This window comes from Indicator indicator, chromosome 7 (genome assembly GCF_027791375.1).
Source record: "Indicator indicator isolate 239-I01 chromosome 7, UM_Iind_1.1, whole genome shotgun sequence".
Classification (NCBI taxonomy): Eukaryota; Metazoa; Chordata; class Aves; order Piciformes; family Indicatoridae; genus Indicator; species Indicator indicator.
The window spans coordinates 15,102,412-15,129,675 of NC_072016.1; the positions used below are offsets into that span (position 1 = coordinate 15,102,412).

At 37.0% G+C, this 27,264-nt stretch overlaps 1 protein-coding gene across 1 annotated transcript; it reads right to left on the minus strand.

Moving 5' to 3' along the window:
• Positions 1-1,234: 1,234 nt before the first annotated feature.
• On the minus strand, positions 1,235-27,264 carry TNKS2 (tankyrase 2). Its single transcript, XM_054382779.1, has 27 exons — positions 27,063-27,264; positions 21,452-21,676; positions 20,491-20,586; positions 20,161-20,197; positions 19,797-19,872; positions 18,659-18,753; positions 17,433-17,499; positions 15,826-16,012; positions 14,820-14,941; positions 14,164-14,255; positions 14,003-14,081; positions 13,056-13,227; positions 12,334-12,413; positions 11,755-11,900; positions 11,185-11,350; positions 10,659-10,878; positions 10,383-10,492; positions 9,524-9,712; positions 8,541-8,793; positions 7,821-7,903; positions 7,152-7,272; positions 6,630-6,727; positions 5,961-6,035; positions 4,946-5,051; positions 3,413-3,599; positions 1,951-2,107; positions 1,235-1,632 (listed from the first exon to the last, which is right to left on the minus strand). The coding sequence occupies exons 1-27, from the start codon at positions 27,262-27,264 to the stop codon at positions 1,570-1,572; spliced, it is 3,504 nt and encodes a 1,167-aa protein (XP_054238754.1). The 3' UTR covers positions 1,235-1,569.

Below are 27,264 nucleotides of genomic sequence, written 5' to 3' on the forward strand. Positions count from 1 at the left end.
TTTAAACCATGGTATGGTAACATGCTCTGCAAACAAATTGTCTTATTGGACATCGTTCTGTATGTAGAAATAGAGAAAAAAAAACAACCAAAATACGCTCCTAACCACTTCAACCCCAAATGAACTATAATTTTTATTTACATATTTAAATATGTAGGTAAAACCTGCAGATGGAAGAGAAGCAGAATACACAGAAGAGCAACTGTAAGAGCAACTATAAGGCTAAGCGAACTGATTGGTGCATTCAGTAACCCAAACGAGACTTGGAACAGGGGGTTGTACCTTTTGTACTCTTCCTGCATCCCTGCAGCCTTTCTAGGGCTGCTGAAGGCAGCTGTTGCCATGGAGGAGCTGAGCTGCTCATCCCACTTGACGCTCCTTGCCCCACCGTCTGAGCATAGGGAGCAGAGTCTTGCAGCCCGAGCAGTTCCACTCAGCCAAAAGTACTGCAGATAAACACACTTCTACATATCTGCTTCAACTACAGCTTGAACATTAACATGGAAGAAACGCAGGAGATGACAGGATGGTTTTTAACATTTCCGCCATAGGGCACCAACAGCATACAAAAAAGGCCAAGTTGTTTGCCCTCATATTAGGAATAGACTATTTAACTTCCCAGCTTAAGTGTAAGCAAGAGGAAATCCAGAAAGACCTCCTTGAGGTTAATTTTCCAATTCAAAGAAAATAATTCACTGAAACTGTAGCTTGCAAGGCCTACTAGCCTTGAGGTGAGGATACAGGTTAACTACACCTATAGTTAAATAAAAAACTTCAGGAGACATTTTATAGAAATAAAATATGCGACTATGAAGTAGGCAGAAAACCACTCTAGTATGCAGCTGGAACATTCTAACTCACAGCCCATCATTCTCAGGAATGTATATATTCATAAATAAAAATACAGAACAATAATTTGTGTATTCAATCTAAAGTTGGATATTTCTAAACCTCTTTAGATAAAATTTGCTTTCTTCCTCACAAGTAAGTGATAAACCCTGAAAAAATTGGCTTTTCAAATCTATTGTGCATGAGAAAACGCAGATGAACAAACCAACATCTGGAGAAAACGTTTTGCACAAGGTTACAGATCTAAAACATTTATATTACAAAGCAATGTAAATAAATACCAGGCTAGTACAAAAGCTCTTATTTACAGTTTTACAAATGAAATTGTTTTCAGTGTAAATGCAGTGTTTCAAAGAACACGATATTAGTAAAATGAGTTCCTGTATAGAGCACTATAATTTCTGCTAAATTTCACTGCAGTATTGTATAAAACCATTGTCTCAAGTCAACTGTTGTTTATAATTTAGTACAGCCAAACCCCAGTTTATGCCTGGAATGGTATCTGTTAAAGTGCTGAAAAAGAGGACATTTCCGAAATTTTAGAAAAACATACTGTACATTATTAAAGCTTTATCAAGTCAAAAATGTATGTTTTGTTCACATTTGCTACCACACCACCTTGCAGATGAAAGGTTTTCAACAACTTATTTTAAGTAACATGCTGGCAGCCACTGGTATCTTCGCATTCAAAGTCTGATGGTTTCTCACAAGTAATTTGTCTTAAGCTTCAGCGGTGGCTTCAGGTTTCATAATCTGGTAAGTAATCAAGTATTCTGGATAAGCCTGAAAGAGTGACACACACATTCTTTATTATGATTTAATTTTCTAGATAAATTCTGAGTGTTTGCTGGAAAGGGGAAAAAGGATTTATGACAAATCAAAAAACCAGGCAAAATGTCAAAGGTAAAATGCCTGGAGCATTCAGAGATATGGAACCTTCCACCTGCAACCAGAGTTGGACAAAAGGAAGTCCTAGAACCTTGAAACTAAGAACAAACTTCAACACATCACATGCCTTTAAAAAAAAAAAAAAACAAACCAAACCAAAACCATGAAAAACCCCTCAAACTGTCTGAAAAACTAAGCAAAAGCACTTTTTACCTGTTCCCCTCTGTAAATGACATATTCAGCCAATGCCAATCCATTCACACTGGGTCGCCCAGTAACTGAGTGATGTCCTGGGGGAGAATGAGCCATTTTCATAGCACTGAACTGCAGGAAAGACTTGCCCAGTGTCACACGACAAAACAGCAATTGCCTGAGTTAAAAGGGAAGAAGGACATTGAATACAAAATGCCTGTGAAGCTCCAGAAAAATTACCTTGTAATTTTCAACTTTTACTTGAGGAACCACTTTAGTCACTCTTTGTAATTCACAAAATTCTGAAGCTGAAGTCAAAAGTTATGCTCTCTTTAGAAATGTTTATCTTAATTCCTGGAAACCATTTAGTTAATGTACTCAAAGATTGTCACGACCTTTTCAGAGGGTTTTAAAAGAAGTTTTCTGAGGATGCCCCACCCCTAATTCATACTAACAACATAACTCCCCTGTGTTCTAACAGATTTGTGTCTAGTAGGCAAATCAACATTAATACCAAGAGCAAACTCTATGTTAACACAAAATACCTCATAATAGCATTTGTCAGTATGTTACCTGAACAAGGGCACTGATTTCTTTACAACGGCAACGGAATCTCAGCACTTTTGTTCACCCAAAATTTATGCTTTTCTAACTCCTCAAACAATGAAAACATGAAAAACAACCAAACCTCGAACAAACAACAAAAAACCCCCAACCAAACCCCCAAACAACTTCTCTTCAAAACTTTTAAAGCATGAGAGGACTGACATCCCCTATAATTCTAGAAGATTATTCTCTTTACTTAAGAGTGCCAGAAAAGAGCAAGCAATATGAAAAGCAGCAAAGACTCAAGGAAGAAAACTGGAAGAATGAAAATTATTCCTATGACACCAATGTAAAACAGTAAGCGCAAAGACACAAAATATTCTCCTGGTTGAACTGACAACCACTACTACAATTAATTTCATAGAGCAATTTTATTCTGATCTGATGGTGTCAATAAGATAACAGGTATTCTGCAGAAAAGTGGATTTAATTTGTGGTAGAGAGTCTATAAATCCACATCTGTATTTCAGTGTGTGAAGCAGCAGTGACATAGGGCTGTTACAAAGCACCTTCTCCTCAAAGACACAAAACATCTGAGTATCACTGAGAAAAGAGGAATCTCCTTTCTCTTTAACAGGTCAGGGACTAACCCCTCACATTTCTGCATTTTTCACACAAGCACCTAGCAGGTCCTCTTCACTTTTATTCTAAAAATCAGATTTAGATAGAGTTAAGGACAGAAGGTTTGGTTAAGTGAACTAAAGATGCTTAAAGGTGCTTTAAGACTTAAATATTTGAGTTTTCCGAAAGTCTCTATTAGGCCCAGCATACAGAGAGTGCTGAGGTTTGACTACCAAGCAAATCTTCATACTCTGCCAACTTGAGGGTCTATAACATGTTATACAAAGGCAAAATCAGATTCTTTTGAAGGACTTACCTGTGGCAAACATAACAAGATCTATCTTTGTGAACTGGACATCCAGTGCCACCTCCAATTCCATACACATACTGATTGCTTTTGGAAGAATTTTCAGCAAAATAAATCCCAGCACCAAACATGCCACCTATATAGGCATGTCTCTCATCAAAGCCTTTGTGAATGATTGCATTCACAAATGGGGAGCCTAAGAGAAAGGAAGGAAATTCAATCATCTATTCCAGGTTTTTTTGGTACAGTTTTTCCATGCATACAAGGAAATCAATCTCCAGAAATCCTGGCCTCACATTTTACACAACAGATTTGCTAGATATACTATACAAATGACAGTAACTGGTAAGTGTGCATTTTAAACAAATATTTATATATCTATCTGAAACAGAACCTTCTGTAGCAGCAATAGTTGTAAATTTACTCTTCCTTTGGCAGAGCTTCACCGTAACCAAGATTCATTTAATGCATTGCTACACAAATCCCACCTTCCACCTAGTGCTAAGTAGACTGCATTTAAAAAGCAATAAACATAAAAATATGGGCATAAAATCTAAGAAATAATCTGTTCAAAATGGTTAGATATTTCATCTTTAGGCAAGTGGTAGCCACTGACTTTCAGAAAAACTGCCATTTTTTTAGTAAATATTTTTGGAACAATATATATGAAAGTACTGTTAAGAGAAAAACTAAGAACACAGCATTTCAGTTATGCTGGGAATTACAGTAAAGATAACCCAAAGCCTTAACTTCCACCATAAAGATGACCAAATTGTATATAAAGGAGGATGTTCCTGATGAGAATGAGAGAAACACTCACAAGGCATTAATAGCTGTGTTCCAGGGATAATTGTGTTATTATGTAACTAATTCAAAAGACTTCTTTAAAGACTGGTCATTCCATTAGAAGTAGCTTCCTTGTCCAGGGGTAGAGATCACAATCAAAAGACAAGATTTAGGTATCTACAAGTTTGGGCAATTAATTATTGTGTTAGTGCTGCTTCCAACAGTAATGTATGGGAATTATATAGCTTGCATTGCAGGGATATACTATGAACTTGCTTAATCTGCTTGTCAGGACAAACTAGGTACTTGTGTACAAGGGAGATTTCAATTCATGTTAATTCGTTAATGATAAGCTATCTTTTCTGGAATGATGGATAAGAATTTACCAAATTATAAAAGCAAGAAAACAAAAAAATCCCGCACCCAATCCCCCAAACAATCCATAGCAGAATAAAGTTTTACCCTCAATCCTTTTTGTCACACAGGCAATAAGTTAGCAACTTAACCATGGAAGGGAGGCACACTTATTAATGTCCATTGTAATTGCTAAAACATTTTCACTTAGACTTCTGAGATAAGCAGAAAAATGCTAATTTCACAAGATGTAATGCATTATGACACAGACAAACACTTTGCATATAAAACTCAGGCAAGACCTAGAACTTATTCCCACTGAGAAAATTTACTTTTCTTGAGCCCTCCAATAAAGAGTGTTGATGGTGAATTGAGTTCAAAAAGCACATTTCAATATCTCACCATGAAACAGCATCCTTTCATTAGCATGGTTATGATTCTCTTCAGACACTTCTTTCCTTCTGTGAGTGTATCTTTCCCATAGCTTTTTGTTGCATACTTTCTGAATCTGAAACAGTCAAAATGTAAGTTGTGATGAAACCAGAAACTGTTTTGCTTTACTTGACAGATGTTTCATCTATAGCAGCTATAGTGGAGTACACTTACATTGCCACTTAAATAAGAATACTTTCCTTATAACTGAATGCAACTCAAATTCTTTAACCCATCCTGCAGAAGCTGTTTGTTATATCATAAACTAAGTACATATAATTATTATGCTTCATTAAGAATCAATTTATTTTAAGCTTCTGCTGAGCAATACTTAGTTTAAATTCACCAGGTACAGTTGCAATTCTACTTGAGTATCACTCCAAACAGCTCGATGCCAAAACTCTTGTAAAGAGGTTATCTAGTAAATTAAGAAGTGTCTTCCATAAAAACTTATAGAACTCTTATGAAAGAAAGTAAATTATGTACTCCCTGCAGAGGTGCATAGGTGAGCACAGATCTTATCTGCAGAGCCTTGGATGTGTAGATACAGTATGTCAATTCTACTCGGGAAACTGTAACTGAAACTGTTAAGAAAACTTCCTAAGTTTTTTAAACTTCTTCAGTGTTAAATCAAGCCAAAATAGGTACCCCTACTTCCATGCTTAAAGAGTTTTGCTTTCACTTGTTGTTTTTCCCCTGCCATTTCCTTAACATAAACCTTCTGTTTCCTATAAAGCCTTCTGCCTTTTTCTTCAAATATTTTCTGTGAGTTTCTTCTGTGTCAATTTCTCATAGAAATCCTCAAGAACCACTAACCCCTAAGCAATTTACCCATAGAATCTTATTCTCTGGAATTTCCCTAGAAGATGAGATGATCTTTTTCCTATGCATGCCTCAGAACAGAACATCTTACCACATGCTGCAACAACAAATGTACATTTTCTTTTCAGAAAAACCTCCAGAAGTGTAACCATCAAATTGCTACCTTTAAGATGTTGTATCTATTGAAGACTCCACCAGCATGTCCTCCATCTCTGTGCTCTCGGACAGTACTCTGCATCTGAAGATTGAGAATTTTAAGGTAGATCATTTTGTTTCAGAACACTTTAAAAACACACATCCTTCACACAGTCAAATAATCAAAAGGATTGTCTCAAAAAAAAAAAAAAAAAAAGAAAGTTTTAGGCAGCGACTACGTTAAATAATGCTAGCTTTCATGGATGCACATGATCTTTTAATGACCTTTTTGAAAAAAAAAATCATATATTGAATAGTCCATGGTCTAGTCTTCAAGACTGCCACTAATCTATTCAGAATATTGTTTCTTCAGAATTTGGTCACTTTGGAAGTGACTTAAATCTGTGTGTAACAGACAGGCAATCAGTAGCACAGAATGCGTATGTTACAGCAAAGAGTTTTTCTATATGGTAGAGAGTTTAAAAACACTAGAAGCAATATTAACCTAAGAAAGAAAGTAAGTATAGATGTCATGAGTGCAGACTGTAAGTGGTGCAGTCAAAGTTAGAAATCTGAAGTATACTTATGCAAGTTTTTTGTAAGTTTAGAGATGTTTTAAAAAGTCTGGCTATAATTCTTCATCTACTTCTTTAGTAGAAATAGCAAGCATACTGAGTGACTACAAAGAAAGGCATACCTCCTCTTCTACTGACTGAAATTCCTTATCTTCAGTGGAAAGATCAATGAGAATAGTTCCACTTCCAGAAGTATTTAGAGTGAGGTATGGGTTAAGTCCTGTGAATATAACAAAATAACTTCAGAAGCTGCTTTCAGGCTGATGATTTGGAATGATAACCATTAAAAGGTTTTTCTTTTTAGAAGGGACCATTTTTCCAGTTTACAAGATGACGAATTTAGATGTTAAGGAAGGTACTTAACTACTTCAATTTCCTTCTGGCATTTTTTGCAGATGTTAAACAGCGATCCCTCAAATAAAACTTTTTCAGCATCTGTGTTTGTAACCTCCACCCACACATTATCATGCATACACTATTAACGACAAGAAGCACAGCAGCTGCACTGGGATGCAGATCAACAGCAATCATCTTCACTAATCTGTGGATACTGATCAGTCATTCTCTCAGCAGGAATAAACAGACACACTAACCCATCTGTCTCTGCTTAGCACAGTACATTAAAATCTGAAACAAGTATATACCTTGCTGTCCAGAAATGAGTCTTTCAACTCCTTTAATGATTTTATGCCTATGGCCATAAGCATTGATTCCAATTTCCTTCAGTTCTTTGTGGCCCATTTCAACCAATACATCCAGAGTTATCTATAATGAAAGCAATGTAATTTTTTTGTACAATAGCATTAACACACTGTACCAGTTGCCAGTAACAATGAAAATACCTCGTAATAGCTGAGATAAAAAGCAAGTGTGAAAACATGAACACTGGAGACTTTACTGTACTTTCTTTTTCTTTACCCAACTGTTCTCTCCAAAATTTTGTCTTTAAATGTTACAAATTTTAATCCTGTAACTCGTACTGCTTGCCAGCTTCACATTTCTAATTGGTAAATACAATTTTTAGATGTAAAGCCAACACAAGCAAATCCAGAAATTACTAATCATCACTCGCTACTTATTTACCCCACCATACACTCTGCTGAAAGGAAACATGCCTACACTCTAACTGCCCCCAGCTTTTTATAGATATTTTAAAATATAGGTACCAATAAAAAAAAATAATCCATTTAGCCTCCTTCATTCCATTCCTTTTGACACTCACTCGTTTTAAATCTCTCTCATTATGTTTTTCTAAACAACATTTATTCCCTTGTCTTCTAGCTGAGTACCTGGAAATAAACATAGCTACTTACTTGTTCTCTTTCAAATATATCAATTAGATGTTCAAGGCCAAGGTTCCGCACAAACTGGTTTATGCTAAAACCTACACCTGAAACTGGGTAAAAAGAAAAACTGACAATGAGCATTCATAGATGTACTATAAAACTAAGTGCACACATCTCATGGTGTTTGTGGCAATAAATCTTTATCTTCTGAAGACAAAGAATAAGTCAGCGGCAACTATTACTTAATCCACCAGAGTACTTTGAGATTTAAGATTTCTACCCCTCCCAAAAGCAGCCTTTGTGCTTCCATGAGGTAAAACTTACCAGCTACCAGAAATACATGTTCAAACATGTATTTTGAGAACTAAAATGTTATAGAAGTAAGGTTTTCAAGATACCTGATCTAAGAAACTAGCTAAACTCTTAGAAATTAGCTGAAGTTTGTAGTACAATAGTGTTTAGTATGGAGGCAAATTTCATTAGACTTTGCTTTTAAAACACAACTCACTGCTTTGCTTCTGTACAACAAAAACGAAGGAATATTTACTAGATGCTGTAAGGGAAAAGTGCTAAAACCTTGTACTATGTGACTTTTAGACTTCTGTTCCTCATTAATGACATTGTAAGAGATACCGATAGTGCATATATCATAGTAACTGTGTGCATGTGTGAGAAACTTCACACTTGTGTTATTCTTTTCACCACATAGTATAAAACGTTACTCTTTCCTAACTGAGGAAGCCTCACCTTCTTTCTTCTCCAGAACAGTAGCTCCCTCTGCACTGTTTGTACCAACAACAGAAGGAAGTTCAGAAAAACTACTAGACAAGTTGTCAAGACTACTTGCAGCAGACAGACTGGATGGACTGGATGGAACAGAAGACAGGGAATCAGCTGTAGATCCTGTAGTCTGAGACATGCTTATAACCTGAGGTTTGTAGCAAGTCGGTAAGGCAGAAGGAGGCATTGCCGCTGTCAATAACGCGCTGACATCATCTGCCTAAATAGTAGAAAACAACTTAAGACAGAGGAAGGCTTTTACACATTTTTTTCCTAGGATGTATTATCATTATTTTAGGCTTGTTGAGCATACCCCAAAATAAATAAACACACATTGGAAAACTCTGCCTTTTACAATGCAGTTTACAAAAGGCCTTTCTTGCCAACAGCACACATAATTGTAAAATGTCTATAAATAAAAACTGCAGTAACATAAAAAGGAAAGATTTCGATATTTCTAAACAGTTCAGTGACAATTAGACAGAATAGATTTTCTAGGAAAAACCAGAAAGTTACTCTGAGTGTAGTTTTGAACTGTACTATAATACTTAGAAAAAACCCCCATCCACCCCAACCTTGATGGCCAGCTAGTTTACTAAATTTATGTTGCTACAAAGGTTGCTTACATTTCATTGCCATGATCCTTGTATTCACCAAACTCTAAGTGCCAAATTAAAAGTATCAAATTGTAATTATCAATTCCTTTTGATATTTTGTTTGATGGTTTTTTCCACTTGACCTTGAAATAAGTCTTGAACAAGGACATAGGTAAAGAAGTTTATATAAAGGCTCTACTAACTTTCATTACCAGGCACATATAAATGAGAGAAACCAGAGTATTTTAAATTTTATAGAAACTGCTACTTTTTTTTTTTTTAATAGGATAGTTTTAAGATGAGCTGTCAAAAATGGCAGGCAAGTACAGATTTCCCAAGAGCTCCATCACTTACAGTGACCAGGTCCAACGGTGTTTGTCCTTCTTGGTTTTTCAAAGTAGGATCAGCCCCATGTGCCAGTAACAAGGCACAAAGCTGTGTCCTTCCTTTCTGGGCGGCTTCATGCAGAGGGGTGAAAGCCCATTTATCCGTAGCATTCACACAGGCATTATACTTTATAAGTAAAGCTGCCACATCAACATGCTGGAAAATAAAAACACCTGTTAAGTTCCAAGGTATCACAGTGTATTAAACTATTACTGATACATCTCTTGAATCCTCATTCTAATTTCCTTAGAATACATTTATTTTCTAATTATGGTTAAAAAAGAAGTATTGGAACAAAGTGTTTTCTTCTTCATCACTAACATGATAGTAAAACATTACGATTCCCTCTCTCAAAAAAAAAAAAAAAAAAAGCACAGAATGCAACAGAACCCCAAACCCAGGAAAGTCTGAAGAAAAAATGCCTGAATTTGAATTTCTAGTTTGGAAACTAACCCAACTGTTTTGATTAAAGACTTTATCCAAGCACAAAGATTCACAAAACCCACAAAAATAATTAGTGCCTCAACACAGGCACAGAGAAGGAAATGCGTTTTATGGAACACCTTTCAGGCTGATGGTATTCTAAGTGTTCACGTTCAGAAAACTCAATTCTTGTAGTCTCCAACTATGTTTTTACAAATTTGAGAGCCTGCACCTTTACAATGAGCTGACTATAATCAAATTTCTTTTTTTGTGTTTTACAAATAGGATTACACTGCAACTTTATGGCAAAAGCTTAACAGTATTGGCTTACAATGCTGTCACTGAAATGTATCACCTTTGTTTATTAAAAAAGAAATGAAGTCTCAAAGTTTGAGATATTTACCCCATAAGATGCTGCATTGTGCAGAGGAATCAAACCTCCCTTATCCTGTGCATTCACATCTGCTCCATGCTGCAACAGGTACTCTGCAACCTCCAAATTGTTGTAACCAGCTGAAGGTTACAAAAGGACACAATTCAAAAAACAAAGGAAAATGCATGAATATCCATAAAATATTAATTATTTTTTTAAAAGAGTAAGCACAGAATCCACCAGCTTGCACCTGTACTTTAAGCTTCAACTACAGTAACTAGCAACTGATCCAATTAAAACACTGACCAGCTAAATGTAGTGGTGTTGAATGCCGTCCTTGAGTGTCCCGACAGTTGACATTGTCAGGTGAACACAGCTTTTTCACTCGGGCCAAACAACCTTTCTTTGCAGCATCCAGCAGAGCTGCATCTCCTCTGAGCAGGTCTTGAATATCAGTATCACCATCTTTAACAAGGTCTAATGGAGTGTTTCCATCTCTGTTTTTCTTTGTAGGGTCAGCTCCATGCTGTGCACATCAAAAACAGATGGTAAGTATGTAAATAGAATAAACATGTTGGATCTTGGGCACCTTACGCCTTATTGAGCAAATATTCTGATGCATTCAAATACTTCACTGACAGCTTTCCAGTTACTTTGCGAGAAAAGACTCCATAGTTGCTAACAGTATCCCTCTTTTGCTGAAAAGATAGGTTTAACTACAATCATTTAGAAACTGCAAAAAATGTGAAGTCGATTTTTCAAAGAAGTCAAATCATATTTCAGACTAATCAGGAAAGTAAAGAAAGGAACCTTTCTCTAGCATATATAATACCTGTAAGAGGAGTTTGCAGATCTCGTATTTTCCTTTTGCTGCAGCTTCATGCAAGGGAGTGAATTTCCACAAGTCAGCTACATTGACAACTGCACCGTGTTTAACCAGAAGTTCTGCAACTTCATAGTGACCGTATGAGCAAGCGTTATGTAAAGGGACAAGTCCTCTGGAAATAAATTAAAAAATAAAACAATTCTTTAAAAATTGGGTCTTTTTTTCCACAAAGTGATACAAACTTAAAACACAATGCACCTTTGACAATCACACCACAACAAAAATGTTTTAAAATTTTCAGTCTAATATTTTAGGGATATCTACTGCCCAAGTAGTAAAAATGCAATCAGCAGTGGCACCTAAAAGCAGTAAAAACACATGATGAGAAATTCTTCAAACTCTATTCTCAAGTACAACAAAATGTTTTGGTGGATATCCTGAACATACTAATTCTAACAGAACTCCCTAAAACCAAAAAAAAAAAAAAATTTGAAGAAGAGATGCTTATCAGCTAGCAATTTTCAAGAGCCAACAGATATCACCAATTGCCAAGAACATATACATTTGAGTATTTACCCCTTATCTTTTGCATGCACATCAGCTCCATGCTGAAGAAGATATTCAACAACAGATACCCTGTTATATCCAGCTGCAAAATGAAGTGGTGTAGACTGACGTCCTTCAATATCTCTGCAGTTCACACTTTGAACTGTGCATAGTTTCTGTGAAATTCCCAAAACAAAACATACATCATTACTTACAATGTTGGCACACCTTTTAGTCAGTTGTTAAATGTTCTTATACAGATCCAATTTTGGAAAATTGTTTTCATTAAAAAGGAAGTTACTTTCTTAATTTATTTTCACATAAACCCTTTAATTTCCACACATTGTGTCCCAAGGGAAAAAATAATTAAGTACTCCTTCCTCCCAAATTCTCACTTGTGACTTCTAATTTATGCTTTTTATATAAGACAAACTTCTAGAAATGGTGAATATTGCATTTTGTCGTTTCTAACATTTGTGCAATACAAAAGTTTTAGGACAGCGATCACAACTTTAAAGCAGTCAGTGAAGGGCTGTTTGAGTACTCGTTTTCAGAAATTTTATTTCAGGATATAATTCCCTCTTATTTTTAGGAGAAGCTTAAGCTTACTTTTACAGTATCCACATCTCCAGCCTTTGCAGCTTCCAGCAACTGTCGATCTGCATCAGAATTACCTAATGGGATACCTTCTGCAAAACAAATGAGGATGCACAATTTAGTTGAAGACATTTCTTAAGGCAGGAAATTATTTATTTAACAGATTTCCCTTAAAAAAAGTTACCCAATTATGGACAAGTTTTGCCTTACATTACCACCTGCAACTGCAGCTACTAGCTCTAACAGTGTTTGCAAAGCTGCCTTTAGCAACATGCTTCCTATCTATTTTGAAGTATGAGTAAACATTCTTGTTTCAGTTTCAGAACTAGACTATATCAAGAAGCTTACCTATGTGTATGTCCAAACCTTACTCTTGAAAATCCATGAACCCTGTTGCTTGTACTCACAGATGCAAGGTAGCCATTTTTAGCTTCTGAAATTTTTTTCTACTTACAAAATGCCTCCCTCCCCTATGACAGGATTTTCCCAGAATAATTCCAGGTGGCTACACAATGAAACATTCTGAGCATCTCTGACAATTTGTGTAGCTGAATACTAGAGAGTACATCACATCGGTAACTACACCTAGAGCTCTGCATGTGGTTATAGAACAAGAACTGCACAACCTACTACTGTCTTTGCTATGAAGTATTTCTTTTTTTTAACAGCACTTGAACTGAAGCACCATGTTACTTCAGATGTGGATCTTGAATAAATCTTGAATAAAGTTGTACCTTGTAGTAGCTGTTGCACGTTTTCAGTTCCCATTTGTAAGGCTGTAAAGCCCTGCAGAGACACAATTGAAGGATCACATCCAGAACTCAACAGCAACCTGCATGTCTGAAGATGACCACAATGTGCTGCTCTATGAAGAGAGGTCTGGCCAAGATTATCTAATGCGTTAACCTAAAAATAACAACAGACAAGAAACACCACCATCAAAACTCAATGTTAAAAGCTGCTGACTGAAAGAGCTTCACAAGATTCACTTTAATTAGAAGAATACACTGTTTTTGGGAGTGGTTTTTTTTTTTTTTCCTCCAGATTGAGGACTTTGGTCGTGTTTCAGTCAAGGTGTATTTAACTACTTAAAACTCTACACCTAAAGCTTACTTGAATTCCCCACTGTTCCTCTGGTTTTGATCACTGCTTTGGAAATTTCACAGCAGTCAGGCTGCAGTCAAATTTCTGTGAGAGTTTTGGAGGATTCAAGCATTACAGAGTATTTTCTTTCCACTGTTTGCAGAAAATTGAGCTAAACACTGCTACGATTTAACATTTTCCCTTCAATGAAATTGTTACTGCACACAACACCACATAAAATCTGTTACACAGATCTGTCCAGCTTCTTGTTTGGATATATCCCATAGTGATTTTTTAACTTCAGCATTTCATCACTACTGCTGGACAACGACAAATAAGACACTCTACAAACTTTTAGTTAACAGTGAGAACTACATCTGCATTTATAAAATAGGACCAAACTGATGATGTTGCCCCCATATATAGGTCTGTACTGTTAGATTGATGGCCTTGGTCTTAAAGTATTTAAATCTATAACCTTCCAAAAGGGATTACTTTAAAAAAGTCTGTCTACTCAGATGACCATTCTCATAGTGTGAAAAACCTGTGTGGTAGGGAAATCTCAACAAAAAAAAAAAGTATGATGATTAACTCATACCTTAGCTTCATGTTTCACAACTACTTCAACAACATCATTATGAGCCTTTTCTGATGCCACATGCAGGGGAGTCAAGAAGCTTAAAAAAAAATTTTAAAAATTAGAAATATATTTTGCAAAATCTTCTAAACACTTCAAAATATTAATTTGTAACCACTCACTCTTTTGTTTTTTCATTGATGTTGGCTCCTTTCCTCAGCAGCAATTCGCATACTTGTTTTCTCTTAGGATACGGAGATGCAGCAGCACAGTGCTAAGATTTAAAATGGTAGCATTAACTAGCTAGCCATACACAGGTTTTACAACTTGCTGATCAGCTGGTAGTTAACAGCTGGTTGTGTGCAAGGCCAACAACAAAAAAACCTCAAACAAACAAACAAAAAAACCCCAAACCAAACACAACAACGACACAAAAGAAAAACATGTAGAAGCTTATTAATTCAGGAGATTTCACATGGGCTTTGGATTTACCCTGGTATTTTCCAGAGCTCCTGCTCCAACAATTACTGGAAGTCCTCAAACTTTAGAAAACAAAGCTAATATACATAGCCATAGCTTGCTGTTACTTAAAGCTAGATTATTCTACAGAAAAATAGTAATTTGGACAACCTAATTTAAGCAGACAATTTAGAGTAGTCTTTTAAGATTAACCTTGAGAACAAAATATTAATCAACATTATTTAACTAGACACTGAATATTCCAAGTTGGTCTGAAATAAACAGCTTGACACTAAAAGTTTTAGTTCTAAACTATTACTTTGTATGCTTAGGTCAGCCACAATATAGGCAAAATAATCAGGAAATCCTGAGATATTACCAATGCAGTCTCATGTGTTTGAGGATGCTTGAAGTTTACGGTCTCCAAAGAAAGGTGTTTCTTTATACGAGCTACATCTGATTCTCTTGCAGCCTGCAGCAGCGAGTGACCTTTGAATTCATCTTTAAAAAGAAATAAATACATAGCAGGTTACACTCCTTAACACCACAAGGATTGTTTTGGTTATTTTTTTTTTCAGCAGACCATGGTGCAGACATTTCCAACTCAGACTTAAGCTTCTACATCACCTGACAGAACTTGTTAGCTAAGTCAAAACACTACAGGTATGCATTTCGTTTCTAAACCAAAGCCAGACATCCCCAAACCAGCTGAGTAAAACCTGTTTCACTCAGCACTGTTTTAAGTTCCACTCTTTGCATATGTACCAACTCAAGCATATATAAACCTCTACTTCTGACCTGTCTTTGGAAAACCATCCTACATAATAACACGAAGACAAATAGTATGTAATCATAATTTTTATACATATCCCAGAAAGTTATTGGTTGATCATTTAAGGACAGAATTTAAGGCAATTTTTTTTCAACTCTTGAAGTTTGCTGGACAAAAATCAGTAACTTGCATCAATTTTTTTGAACTTCCAGTGAGTGTGGCATACACATATTTAGTAATCTAAACAGTTATGGTTTTTCCTTCTTCTAACAAAAGACAGTGTAATGAAAATGATTATTTCAAAAGTCTTGATGCAATAACAGGAGCACATATAGAAAATTAAAGTATACTGGCAAGGTTGTGAGGGAAAGCATGTATTCAGGGAAGAAAAGATACATCACAACCATATGACTATAAAACTAACAATATTATTTCAAATGTATGCATACAGAAAATCTAGCAATCTTAAATGGTAAACAGTGAAGTGTACTGTGCAACACTGCTTGGAAAGCGTAAGCACTTTCAAAATCTGATTTCTGGCAGGTCACTAGCTAGATAACATAAGCACACATTACAATCTATAACTGTAGAGCCAAACTCTCTTTATACTCACATGCTAATCGTTCTTTTAACTGAGGTGTTGGAGCCAAATCAATGGTGCTTTTGTTGTGACAGTTCAACAGTGTTGGGTCAGCACCATAACTTAACAAAAGAGAACATACTTCCACCCTGTTCTTAGAAGCTGCTTCATGCAGAGGGGTGAATTGCCACAGATCCATTGCATTCACACATGCTCCATGCTTGAAAGGGAAAGCAGTAAAAAAGATGCAGTATCAAAACCAGATCATTAAAAAAAGACTTGTAATTAGTTCAGTGTAGTAGACTGTTAAAATAAAAATCAATGCTTGTATGCAAACTGTATCCAAGACATTCTCCAGACATTCATATTCAACATAGCACAACATTTCAGCACACTGCAGTTTTTAATCCTCTAGAGCCTTACAGGCACATTAAAAGAAGCCCAAAGGCAGGCTAGTCTCATCAGGCTTTCTTCAGAATCTCTTCAAAGAGTGGCTCTGCTACAGCTAAAGCCTGGAGAATCATAGAATTGTTAGGGATGGAAGGGACCTCAAGGATCATCTAGTTCCAACCCCTCTGCCATGGGCAGGGACACCTCACACTACATCAGGCTGCCCAGAGCCACATCCAGCCTGGCCATAAAAACCTCCAGGGATGGGGCTTCTACCACCTCCCTGGGCAACCTGTTCCAGTGTCTCACCACCCTCATGGTGAAAAACATACTCCTAACATCCAATCTGAATCTACTAATTTCTATTTTTTTTCCATTTCCCCTAGTCCTATCACTACTTGACACACTAAAAAGTCTGTCACCAGCTTTCTTGTAGGCCCCCCTAAAGATACTGGAAGGTCACAATAAGGTCTCCTTGGAGCCTTCTCTTCTCTAGACTGAACAGCCCCAACTCTTTCAGTCTGTCCTCATAGGAGAGGTGCTCCAGCCCTCTGATCATCCTTGCGGCCCTTCTCTGCTCACGCTCCAGCACATCCAGAAAGAGCCTAATTCATACACTCTAAATCACCTTTGAACAAGCTCCCACTTCTTGCTCTTGTAGAAAAAGTCTAGAGTGAACAGTTGCAACTGTCTCTATTCTGAAGGTTCACTTACATTGGGAAAACTGACACTTTTCTTTTTCTTTTTTTTTTTTTTGGCAAAGGCTACAATCCAGGCCTAGAACTCACGTTCTGAAGTTCATTCCCTCATGAGACTGATTATGCTTTAATTATAAAACATTTACAATATTTACCAGTATCCTTTTAAAAAGCCTCAATACTCTGTCTTCTGAGTTATTTTTCTACTGTTCAAGCTTACAATATTGCTCAGTTTTTGTGGGGTGTTTTTGGTGATTTTTTTTTTGAGTGGGAATGTAGAGGTAAGAAGTACTTGGTGGTACAAAAACATTCAACTCCGGAGCAGACAGTAAAAAATTAGAAAAGCACACTTACAAGGACAAAGCCTCCTTGCAAGCAGAAAATTCTGTAGCTCCATCTTAATAATCACTAACTAACATACAGAGACAAAGAAATCCATCATTCTTTAAGTTTTGTAAAGCTAAGTACAAAATAAATAAATGCAATTTGCATTAGTATATTATAAACTGTTCTTATTAAACAACATGCATTTTAATCTCTTCAAAGACCAACCTTGACTAGAAGCTCTGTTACTTCATAATGGCCATAGGAACAGGCATTGTGAAGTGGCACCAAATCTCTATACAGGAGAGAAAGATGGAGGATGATTAAATGAGTTCACATATTTCAATTCCAAATACATCTGTAACACTGCAAGTTGTACTATGTTGCACCTTGATAGTTCACGAGAATCAGACAAATGACATTAAGAAGAAATAAGCTGGAGAACAACACAGAGAAACCAGACAGCATTTTTCAGAATAATGAACATTTAAAATAATCATACGATGAGAAACTAATTGCACCATCTTACAGCAAATGAAGTGGTTCTACTTAGACCCAGAACCCCAAGCAGGAAGAACTATTTGCAGGGGACTTTGAAGAGTGATGATAATATTTTCCTTTTTCACAAGAAAAATGCTGTAAGATTATCTTCTGTTGAAGACTAAAGATGGTGTACTGGCTAATGTTTAGTTAACTATACTGTATTCTACAGTAATACCAGAGCTACATGGGTTTCAAAGCCAGCCTCATACTCTCTCAAAACCCAGTGATCTTAGGAGTGAGAAACAGAATTCTTTCACTATGGTGTAGTAAGGGAGAAATGACAAAAGTGACTTCCAATCCTGAGGGGACAATTAAACCTGTCTCATCAGGCAGCTACTTATGTAGCTGTGAAGTGATCCTATGAAAAAGGAGGAATAAATGTTTCCTTTCTATAATCTTTAATGCACAAAACACACATTTTAAAAAGAGGTTTAACGTTTTATGTAACTAAATAAACTAAGCATGTCTATATTTCACTACATTTCCTTACATAACAACCAAATGCTTGAAAATGGAGCCTAAAACCTCTGGGAAACAGATCTTCAATTTTTATCACGTTCTTTGCAAAAGGAAGTGCAGAAACTTAAATGTAGAAAGAAAATCAAGATAGACAATCATCAATCATTTGCTGACTTCACAGTGATGTATGAACATATTTTATTAAACAAGACAAGAATTTGGCGAGTGATACCTACAGGTATTGTGTTCTATGGTCACCTCATATTGGATTTTATTGATTCATGTCTTAAGCCTGTATATTTTGCCTTTTTGTTTTGGTAACAGAAAGGTTAAAGATGGGAGATCAGACTCAAGTTAGAAATTCCTGATGGTTAAAACAGAATTAGTATTCTTTACTTCTCCTCAATTTTAACACATTGTGTTTATTCTGTGCAAAGGAAAAATGAACCTACCCTTTATCCTTAGCATGTACGTCTGCTCCATGTTGCAGTAAGAGTTGCACTATTTTTACACGGTTATACCCAGCTGCTAAATGTAAAGGAGTAGACTGAAACGACAGAATGTAGAATCAATCAGTAACACAAAAAAAAAAAAAAAAAAAAAATCAAGATCACTTTTTTCCTAAAACTTAGTACTAATTACTGAAGTTTTTAAAATACTTGCAATATTTAAAAAACAGAGTACTTGAATCAGACATTTGGTAACTATGTTCCTTGCCTACTCACTCTTCCCAGTCATCAGTCATGAACACAAATGCTGAATTTACTCCATCACCAATAAACTCTGACAACGAAGGCCCTCTTAAAGTATTTTGAGTCTTGCAGTCCATTTTTGTCTTTTAGTCTACCATAACTATAAATACATTATTAGGACAAACTACATCCCCTGTGAAAGGCCATTAGAAACGACGACTGTCCATCAATAGATTAAACTAGTGAAGAGAAATGCTACCCTCTTCATTTACAAAACTCATCAACTGGAATGGGTTTATACAGTTCCCAGAGAATAAACCTCATAACTAGAAAGTGAAAAAACAGAGACATGTACGAGTTTTGGAAATCTTAGTATCTTACCACAAAGCCTTGAACAGTTAGTACAACACTTAAAATTGCTATCAAATAATCAAAATGTTTGGTAGGCTACAGGGATGAACCCAGGAGACTATTAGGATTTTCTAGAACGCAGATTTTGAACATTTTCTTATGGTTCTTTACCAGGACTTATAGTAAAGAATAGATTGTTTCCAAAACAGCAGCAATTTGTCTAGACTGTATGGCAAATAAGGTTTTGTGTGTACCCATGATCGCGAGAAGAATCTATGACAAGGCTGGCCAAGCAGAAATTCCAATTGAAAATGTGCTTGTTTATTGCTCCTAGACAGAAATACTCACGTAGTTCTTTTAAGGGTAAACCCCAAATCAACCAACCAACCAAAAAAAATCAGCTTAGCTCCTAGGGAGACACCATCTTATTTTCCCACATACATTAAGGAAAATAGATTCTATGTTTAACATTCTTAAAATCTAGTCAAACAGTAACTGTGAAACACAACAGTGAACTAATTTAAAATCACATTTTAAACCAAAATACCTTTCTGCCATCACTTGCATGACAGTTAACATTTAATGGTGTAAGAAGAGACATCATCTTTTCCTCATTTCCACTCCTGAAAAAAAACAAGGGATTAAAGAGTTTTTAGTAGCTTATTATGTTTTTACATTTTCCTTGCTATAATGTTCATCATATCTTTCTTAAGTAATACATTCACTTCTCTACTGTCAGCAATAAAAGCAAAATTCCATTTATATAGCTATTTTTGTAGCTTTATTCATAGGTAACAGCCAAAGATGAGCATCTACATGGGAGTGCCAGATCAAAAGCCTACACATGTATATATTCATTACATACAATCCTGAAACTGTAACTAGATTCAAGATCTTCCAAACATGCATACCTGGCACTTTCTAAGAGTTCATCTTTCTTGTATTCACCTGGAAGACAAAAGGGAGTTTCTTTAGTTGTTAAATATAGATCTATAAATGTGAAGTTCACTACTTCTCCTTTTATAAAGTTTTTGAAAACAGAAACTGCTAAAAATGTGACAATCCGCTACTGAACTAACACAATAAACTATTTATCCAGAACACACCTCATGATCGAGATGAAGGCCATATGGACATTTCTATTTAGAATTATAAACCAGAGAGAAGTTAAACTAAAACCTGAAATACTGTATTAGATTATGTTGTGACTGGTAGCAGTCAAATTAAAGATTGTCACTTACCAGTCAGCACTGCTTTTGCAGATGGGTCTGCTAAGTCCAAAGCCGTTCTTCCATCTGTGTTCCGGATGGTTGGTTCAGCACCATGCTGCAGCAGTACTACAAAACACCAAAGTTTTCCATCAGAAAATTCAGAGACAGATCTTATAAGACCTATTGTTACTGTAAGCCTCAAGCATCCAGTTACTGATCCTAACTTCCCATTTCAAATTTTTGATGTCAAAATTCCTCAATGTCATCTGTTTAACTAACGAAACATGCCTAGACATATTTTATGAGAAAAAAGCAGAGCTGAAATGGAACACCACAAAACCCAGCAGCTACTTCTCATCAGGTCCAAAGCATGCTGCCTCAATTCCCCAAGTGACTATGGCCTAAACTGTATACAGCAGTAGCAGGTCATTGCATCTTGCACTCACACTGGGGCCAAATAGACAATGTTTTATATAACACTCTACAGATGTGCTCCTTAATAACATAAATGAGAACAAACTACATAATATTTTTTCTTCACCACATATAAAAATTTCTACCTTTCCCTAGCTGTTAAGAATTGCATAAGACTGCAAAACAAGCAGTCAATATAATTAAAATTTAGCTCCCATCCTCAACTAATTTAACATGGCTGCTGCAAACAGAGATAGTTTTGTTCTTTCCACTGCACTGTGAGTAGCAGCGTAAGGCAGTGTAAGAGTTTAAGGCTGAAGTAGAAGAGCTCCATCATGTCACGCCAAAGCTTTTTCCCCATGACACCAATGTGAGCTTTCATACTTATGCAACTACTAAAAAAGGCAGATCTAAAATGCTCATTCCTTAGAAAACTGGCATATGAGTCTATGATGGATTTTCAGTTTTAATCCTTATACCAGCCATAGCTTCGTAGAGTCAAAACAGTGTTTAAAAGGACTTGATTCTTCACAGTGGAAAGAAATGACCAGTCACAGGAAAAGTGGGAAAAAATTACCTATGCAGACATCTGTCTTGCCCTTAATGGCAGCTTCATGAAGGGGAGTGTAATTCCAATTATCCCGAGCATTAGGATCTGCACCATGCCGCAAGAGGAGATTGACAACTTCAGCATGACCAAAAGAGCAAGCATTGTGAAGAGGAATAAGGCCTCCATCATCTCGTGCATGGACATTGGCACCACTTTGAAGTAAATATTCAACTACATCCTTTCGACCAAAACCTGTAAGAGATAAAAGGAGAAAAGATGCAAGGCTGGGTTTAAGAGAATTCCCTGTCCCACATACACAGATTAAACCAAAAAACTTAAATAACTGTAACCACGCTACATAAATCACGTGTAAGGAACATTTACACATAAAGGCTATTTTTCAAACCCCTAAAAATTAGATTAAAATCAACAGAATAGTCAGGATTACTGAAACAACGAATATCTTTATAGGGCTCCCATGAGTCAACAGCTTCTTGGAAACAAAACAGAACAAAATATTGACAACAAATCCCTCTTTTTCAGTTACTTTATGGGGCTATTAAACTCAACAATATTTTGTATGATACTCTGCGAACCCACAGTCAGTTTGTGGATGGACTAATAGATGAGCTCTAGGAGCAGTAGGGATGAGACTGGCTATCAGCCAATGCATGCATAACTCAGATTCTGAACTTTAAAAATTCTATTCCTATGGCATGGCAAGTGTTTTACAGAAACATGTTGCCTATTTTTAAAAAGAGCAAGTAAGCAGCACTGTTGTCAGGTTAAAGTTAAACACAGAGTGGTTGGCCATTGGAACGGGCTGCCCAGGGAGGTGGTGGAGTCACCATCCCTGGAGGCGTTCAAGAGGGAACTGGATGTGGCACTTGGTGCCATGGTTTAGATAGTCATGAGGTTTAGGGTGACAGGTTGGACTCGATGATCTTTGAGGTCTCTTCCAGCCTTCTTGATTCTACGATTCTATGATTCTATGACACGGCTATTTGCTTTCTAAGGAATAATTAATGTGAACACAGCTTCCATCTTTGAAATGATCACATAGGAAAACCTGCAGGGACGTAAGAAATTGATTCAAGATCATCCTTCATTGAAGAAATTTATTATGACAGTACGCACAACCATAATTGAAAGATATTCACAATGTCTGTTTTCAATGATGCATTAAAATGATTTGGTCATAACTGAAGCACAAAAATGCTGTCACACATTCTTAGGCACTTTTTTTACAAACCTGTCATTCAAGTTAGTAGATGGTAAAATAATATGCCCACTAATACATTTGGGGTCTAGAAAAATATGGTAAGTAAGGTAATTGCTCTCATACGCCAATTCTGTATCCACTACTGTTTAACGTCAGCTGTACCTTGTACATTTATGTAACAGCAAATATACCAGGACATCAACCTGTATCTATGTCTTCTCCAGTATCTGCACAAGAGGCCAAGACTTATGACTTTCGCTTGTAGCACTATGCCCACCTGGATATGTTCCAAAGGCCACTGCATAGAGAAATCCCTCAAACATTTCATGAAGGTCTCTTTGGGAGAGGGTTATCAGAGCAGTTAAAAGCCCTGTTTTGCTATCTATCAGACTTGTGCAAATTACCTTCCGGGAAACAACTTCTGTGTGCAGAAGTTGGCCTTCCTTGCTTTAAATATCTGAGTTGCAAACTGTTCTCCTGAAGACATAAAAAACTGGTTAGAGATGAAGTCTTGACCTTTTTCCTCATCACACAGTTGCCAAAACCAGTGACACTCAGACTGTAGCAAAGTAAACTTTGTTACAAATCCATGAACATTAGCAGGGAGGTTTAAGTCCCTGAAAACCATAACCTAGAAATGATGTTTGTTTGTGATAACTACACGAGATTCCAGTGACATAGACACAAAAACATAGAAGCATCAGCATTTTAGTTGCAAATAAACTCTTTCGTTTTAATTGCAACTGAACTTTTTCACAGTATGTTCTTTACTTTTAGGAAAACCTTTTCCCAGCCAGCCAACCACTGAAATCCTGGAGCAAGAAGCACTTTCACCTTTGCTATTTGGAGCTCAAAACCCAAACATTGCTGTTATTAAACAATTACTGGATCCTACTTTCTGAGGAATCTTGTGTACAAGCTGTCCATGCCAAGGAAGCCAGGAAAATTATTCAGAAAAGCCATTATTAAATTAAACCTTTCCTCCTCGTCCCTCAAAGTCTGGTACATTCCCCATCGATTACTGATTACTATAAAAAAACCCAATTTTATGTGGAAGTTTTTAATCCCAGTCACAGGACTACACTGGTGCTGTGCTTCAATTCTTCAAAATACATTATTAGTACAAATCTTAGCTTGCCAGTACCTTGACTTCAATAGAACCACATACACTAGAAAACTCCCTTTTGAGACTCGACCTTGTATTTACTCATAACCAAAACAGAAGACATCTTGCCTGTCCTAACAGAGATCAGGACTTGAGAACTAGATCAGGCGTATGGCCCATGCAATAACAATTCATCTGCACAGGCACATTGAACATGCATGAATATTTCTGCTGCCAAAAAAAGATCAGTACCTAATACAACATATATTCATGCAGTCATACTGTCTATACAGAAAATGACATGCATTCTTAATTTATCTTTAATAGCTAAATATTACAAGTTTTTCTTAAATGTGTCCAGATTTTTCTTACATCTTCAAAACTTAAAAAATCTGTTTCTAGTTTGAATGTGTATTCAAAATTTGCTAAGTTCTTCAAGAATCTACTCACATGTCAAGAGTCCTGCAAACACATCATCAAAGTTGGTACTTGATGAAAAAATGCTTTGTACTTCCTAAGCTACTTGTCCAAAACTGCTTTAGTTACACTAGAAAAAGCCTCTGAACAAATTCTCTGTCCAGAATTTACATGTCTGATACCTAGACACCACTTATACAGAAAGCATTCCTGTCCCTCAAAGCTTCAATGTATGGACATGTTTTTGAACATAAAATGCCAGCCTTAGCAGGAATCAATACCATAACTGACTGTCAGATGTAGTAAACCTCATTACAGGCATAGAGAATTCACCTGGCTTCCCTCTATTTAGTATGCAGGTTCAACACGACACAGTTCATAAGCAACACAGCTTGCAACAAAGCCTGCATCCATTCAGAAAATACTTCAAGTATAGGAACACCACTAAACTACCTGCAGCTATTTTAATGTTGAGATGGGTCCCTTTGTGTCACTCCAGTTTCTGCAATTCATCTTCAGCACTGAATACACAGTAGCGATTCCCTACTTCCTCATGGAAGCATCTGTAGAGGAGGGCACCATATATGGAAAGAAATATTTTCTCATTATTTTCTAAAGGATGTATGCATACAGAGGAGGTGGCCAAACTGTACAATGGTCTCTCTCTTCCCTCTCATTTTCACTGAGTGGAAAGAGGATCACTACTTACTGTAATGGCTCCTCTTTGCCATTAGTTCATGAAAACAATTTCAACATCAAAAAAAAAAAATGTAATTCTTAAGGAGTGGGTTGTTTTGGGTTGGTTTTTTTTTTTGGCTCTTGAGCTTTTTTCAAAAGACCAACTAAATGGTATCACATATGGGGTATCTTGCAACTATGCAAGTCAACTTGATCCCAATATGTTACTTGTAATGATGACATGTCTAGGCAGACCTTGCAGTATTTCTTAAAATATATTTGAATAGCTTTTCAAATCCACCTTTACAAAATGGCACATGGAAAAAAGAGGAATTTGGTTTATTTTTTAAATTGCTAGGTAAGATCTGGGAAAAGACTTACAAAACGGAATCCAAGTTCACATTCCAGAATGTCTCTTAAAAAAAGGGCAACACAAAACCTATTTTCATATTTTAGCTCCACCTCTTCGCAGAACAAAGTCTGGAAACTGAATGAAACCAGTCAGAGAAGTTTTGTAAGGTACTCTCTGAGAACACCTAGCTACCCAGGCTAAACAAAGCAGGAATACAACAGACTTTTGCTTTTACTTCCTGGAATGTAATTCCTTTCAAGACAGAAAACAACAGAAGCTAGTATTACCTCAACTGTGAATAACAGAGGAAAATCAAAACAAAACCCAATCAAACCAGTAACCCCTAAATTCCAGAGTTACTTATGTCTGTATTTCACACTAAGGCTATTGCAGGTAGGCTGACAATCAAGAGAGTCAACTTGAAGCAGTGCTAGAATGTTAAATCAAGAAATGACAGAAGTACTTTATGTCACATTTTAACCAGCAACTTTTTGCATCTTACACAGTCTTGTGAGAAGATCAATTTCTCTTTATCAAATTTGAAGTAGGTGTAAGCATAACAACGGCTTCTCATATTCACACAGCAATCAGTTTAACATTATAAGTCTAACAACTACCTGAACTTACTGCTGGTTAATTTCTTATTTTTTTTAAGAGAAAAAGCTTTCTGTAGATCAGGAGTTCTGATTTTTGAAGTCAAGACAGATCACTCCTGCCCAGGATCAACTAGATCACTATATTGCATGAGAAACTCCTTCAGCACAAAACAACAAACAAATAGAAAACCCCTCACTTGTCCGAAACGCTGTAAAATATACTCATCTGTTTAGAAGTTCAGAATTTATTAGTGAACAGGCAGGACTGCTGGATATAAAAAGATAGATGCAAAACTGTTTTCTAACAGGATATTTGAAGTTGTCTCCTGGGGTCTCTTGTTGATCGAGTTTCTTAAATCTGTGAAATACAGCTGTCCTGAAGAGGTTTTCAAGAACTTATACCTGTTAAGTCTACTGAATAGGAGAAAAGGGCACCTTCAGAAGAAACCTTTTCCAAAACAATTCAGTGAAGAAACACACTTATTACAACCCATAGTTTAGCTAAAAGAAGCTGCTGTCTTCTGCAGCCTGACAGCCTTGGGGCCTTACATCCAAAGCTGTAATCATATCAAAACAAACAACATGAAAACAACAGTCACAATCAGGTCTTTGTCTGAAAAGGTGGGATACAATCTTCTGGCCTGCTGCCATTGAAAGCAGTTGTTCTGTGATGTCAGTTGTTTGTATATTTAAATCCCGAATTAACAAAGTCTATTTGTTAAGGATAAGAATGCAGAAAGTCTAGAAACGGTGTTATATGGCAGGATTCTTCATGAGTGAAATTTTAAAAATGAACGGGCCTGCTGAAATCAATGGAAACAGTACCTGGGCACATATCACCTGTCAAAGCTCACATGCCACAACAGGAACGGCCTAACCCCCTGTTCAGATGTTCTCAATGCCAGCTGAGGTTTATTTTTACAGACAAACAAAGGACAGAAACAAGCCACCATCTGTACCATTCAGCAACCAGGACCGCGTGGGTAGCACCTAATCACGGCCACCGCCACGGGACAGACACCAGATGGACACGGGGGCCGGGGAAACGCTCCGACACCCGCGCAGCGCCCAAAGCCCTCACCCTACGGGGGAGTTTGCGGAGAGGCCAAGCACCTACTGTGCCTCAGCGGCCCGGCCCGGCCCTGCCCCCGCCCGCTTCGAGAAAGAGGAGGAGGTACACGGCCCAGCAGCAGGCCTGGCGTCCAGCTGGGCTACTCCCGAACTCCCCATTCCCCACAGAAGCAGTAACAGCGGCCTCAGGCCGGTACCTGCGGCAAAATGCAGCGGACTAGACTTCCTGCCCGCCGTGTCCCGGCTGTTCACGTTCTCGGGCCGCACCAGCCGCTTGACTCGCTCCACGTCACCGTTCCTGCAGGCCTCGAAGAGCTCCCGAGCCGGCTCCGCCGCCACGCTGCAGCCAGGCACCTCAGCCAAGGCGGCCGCTCCCCCTGCACACCGCCGCCCCGCCAT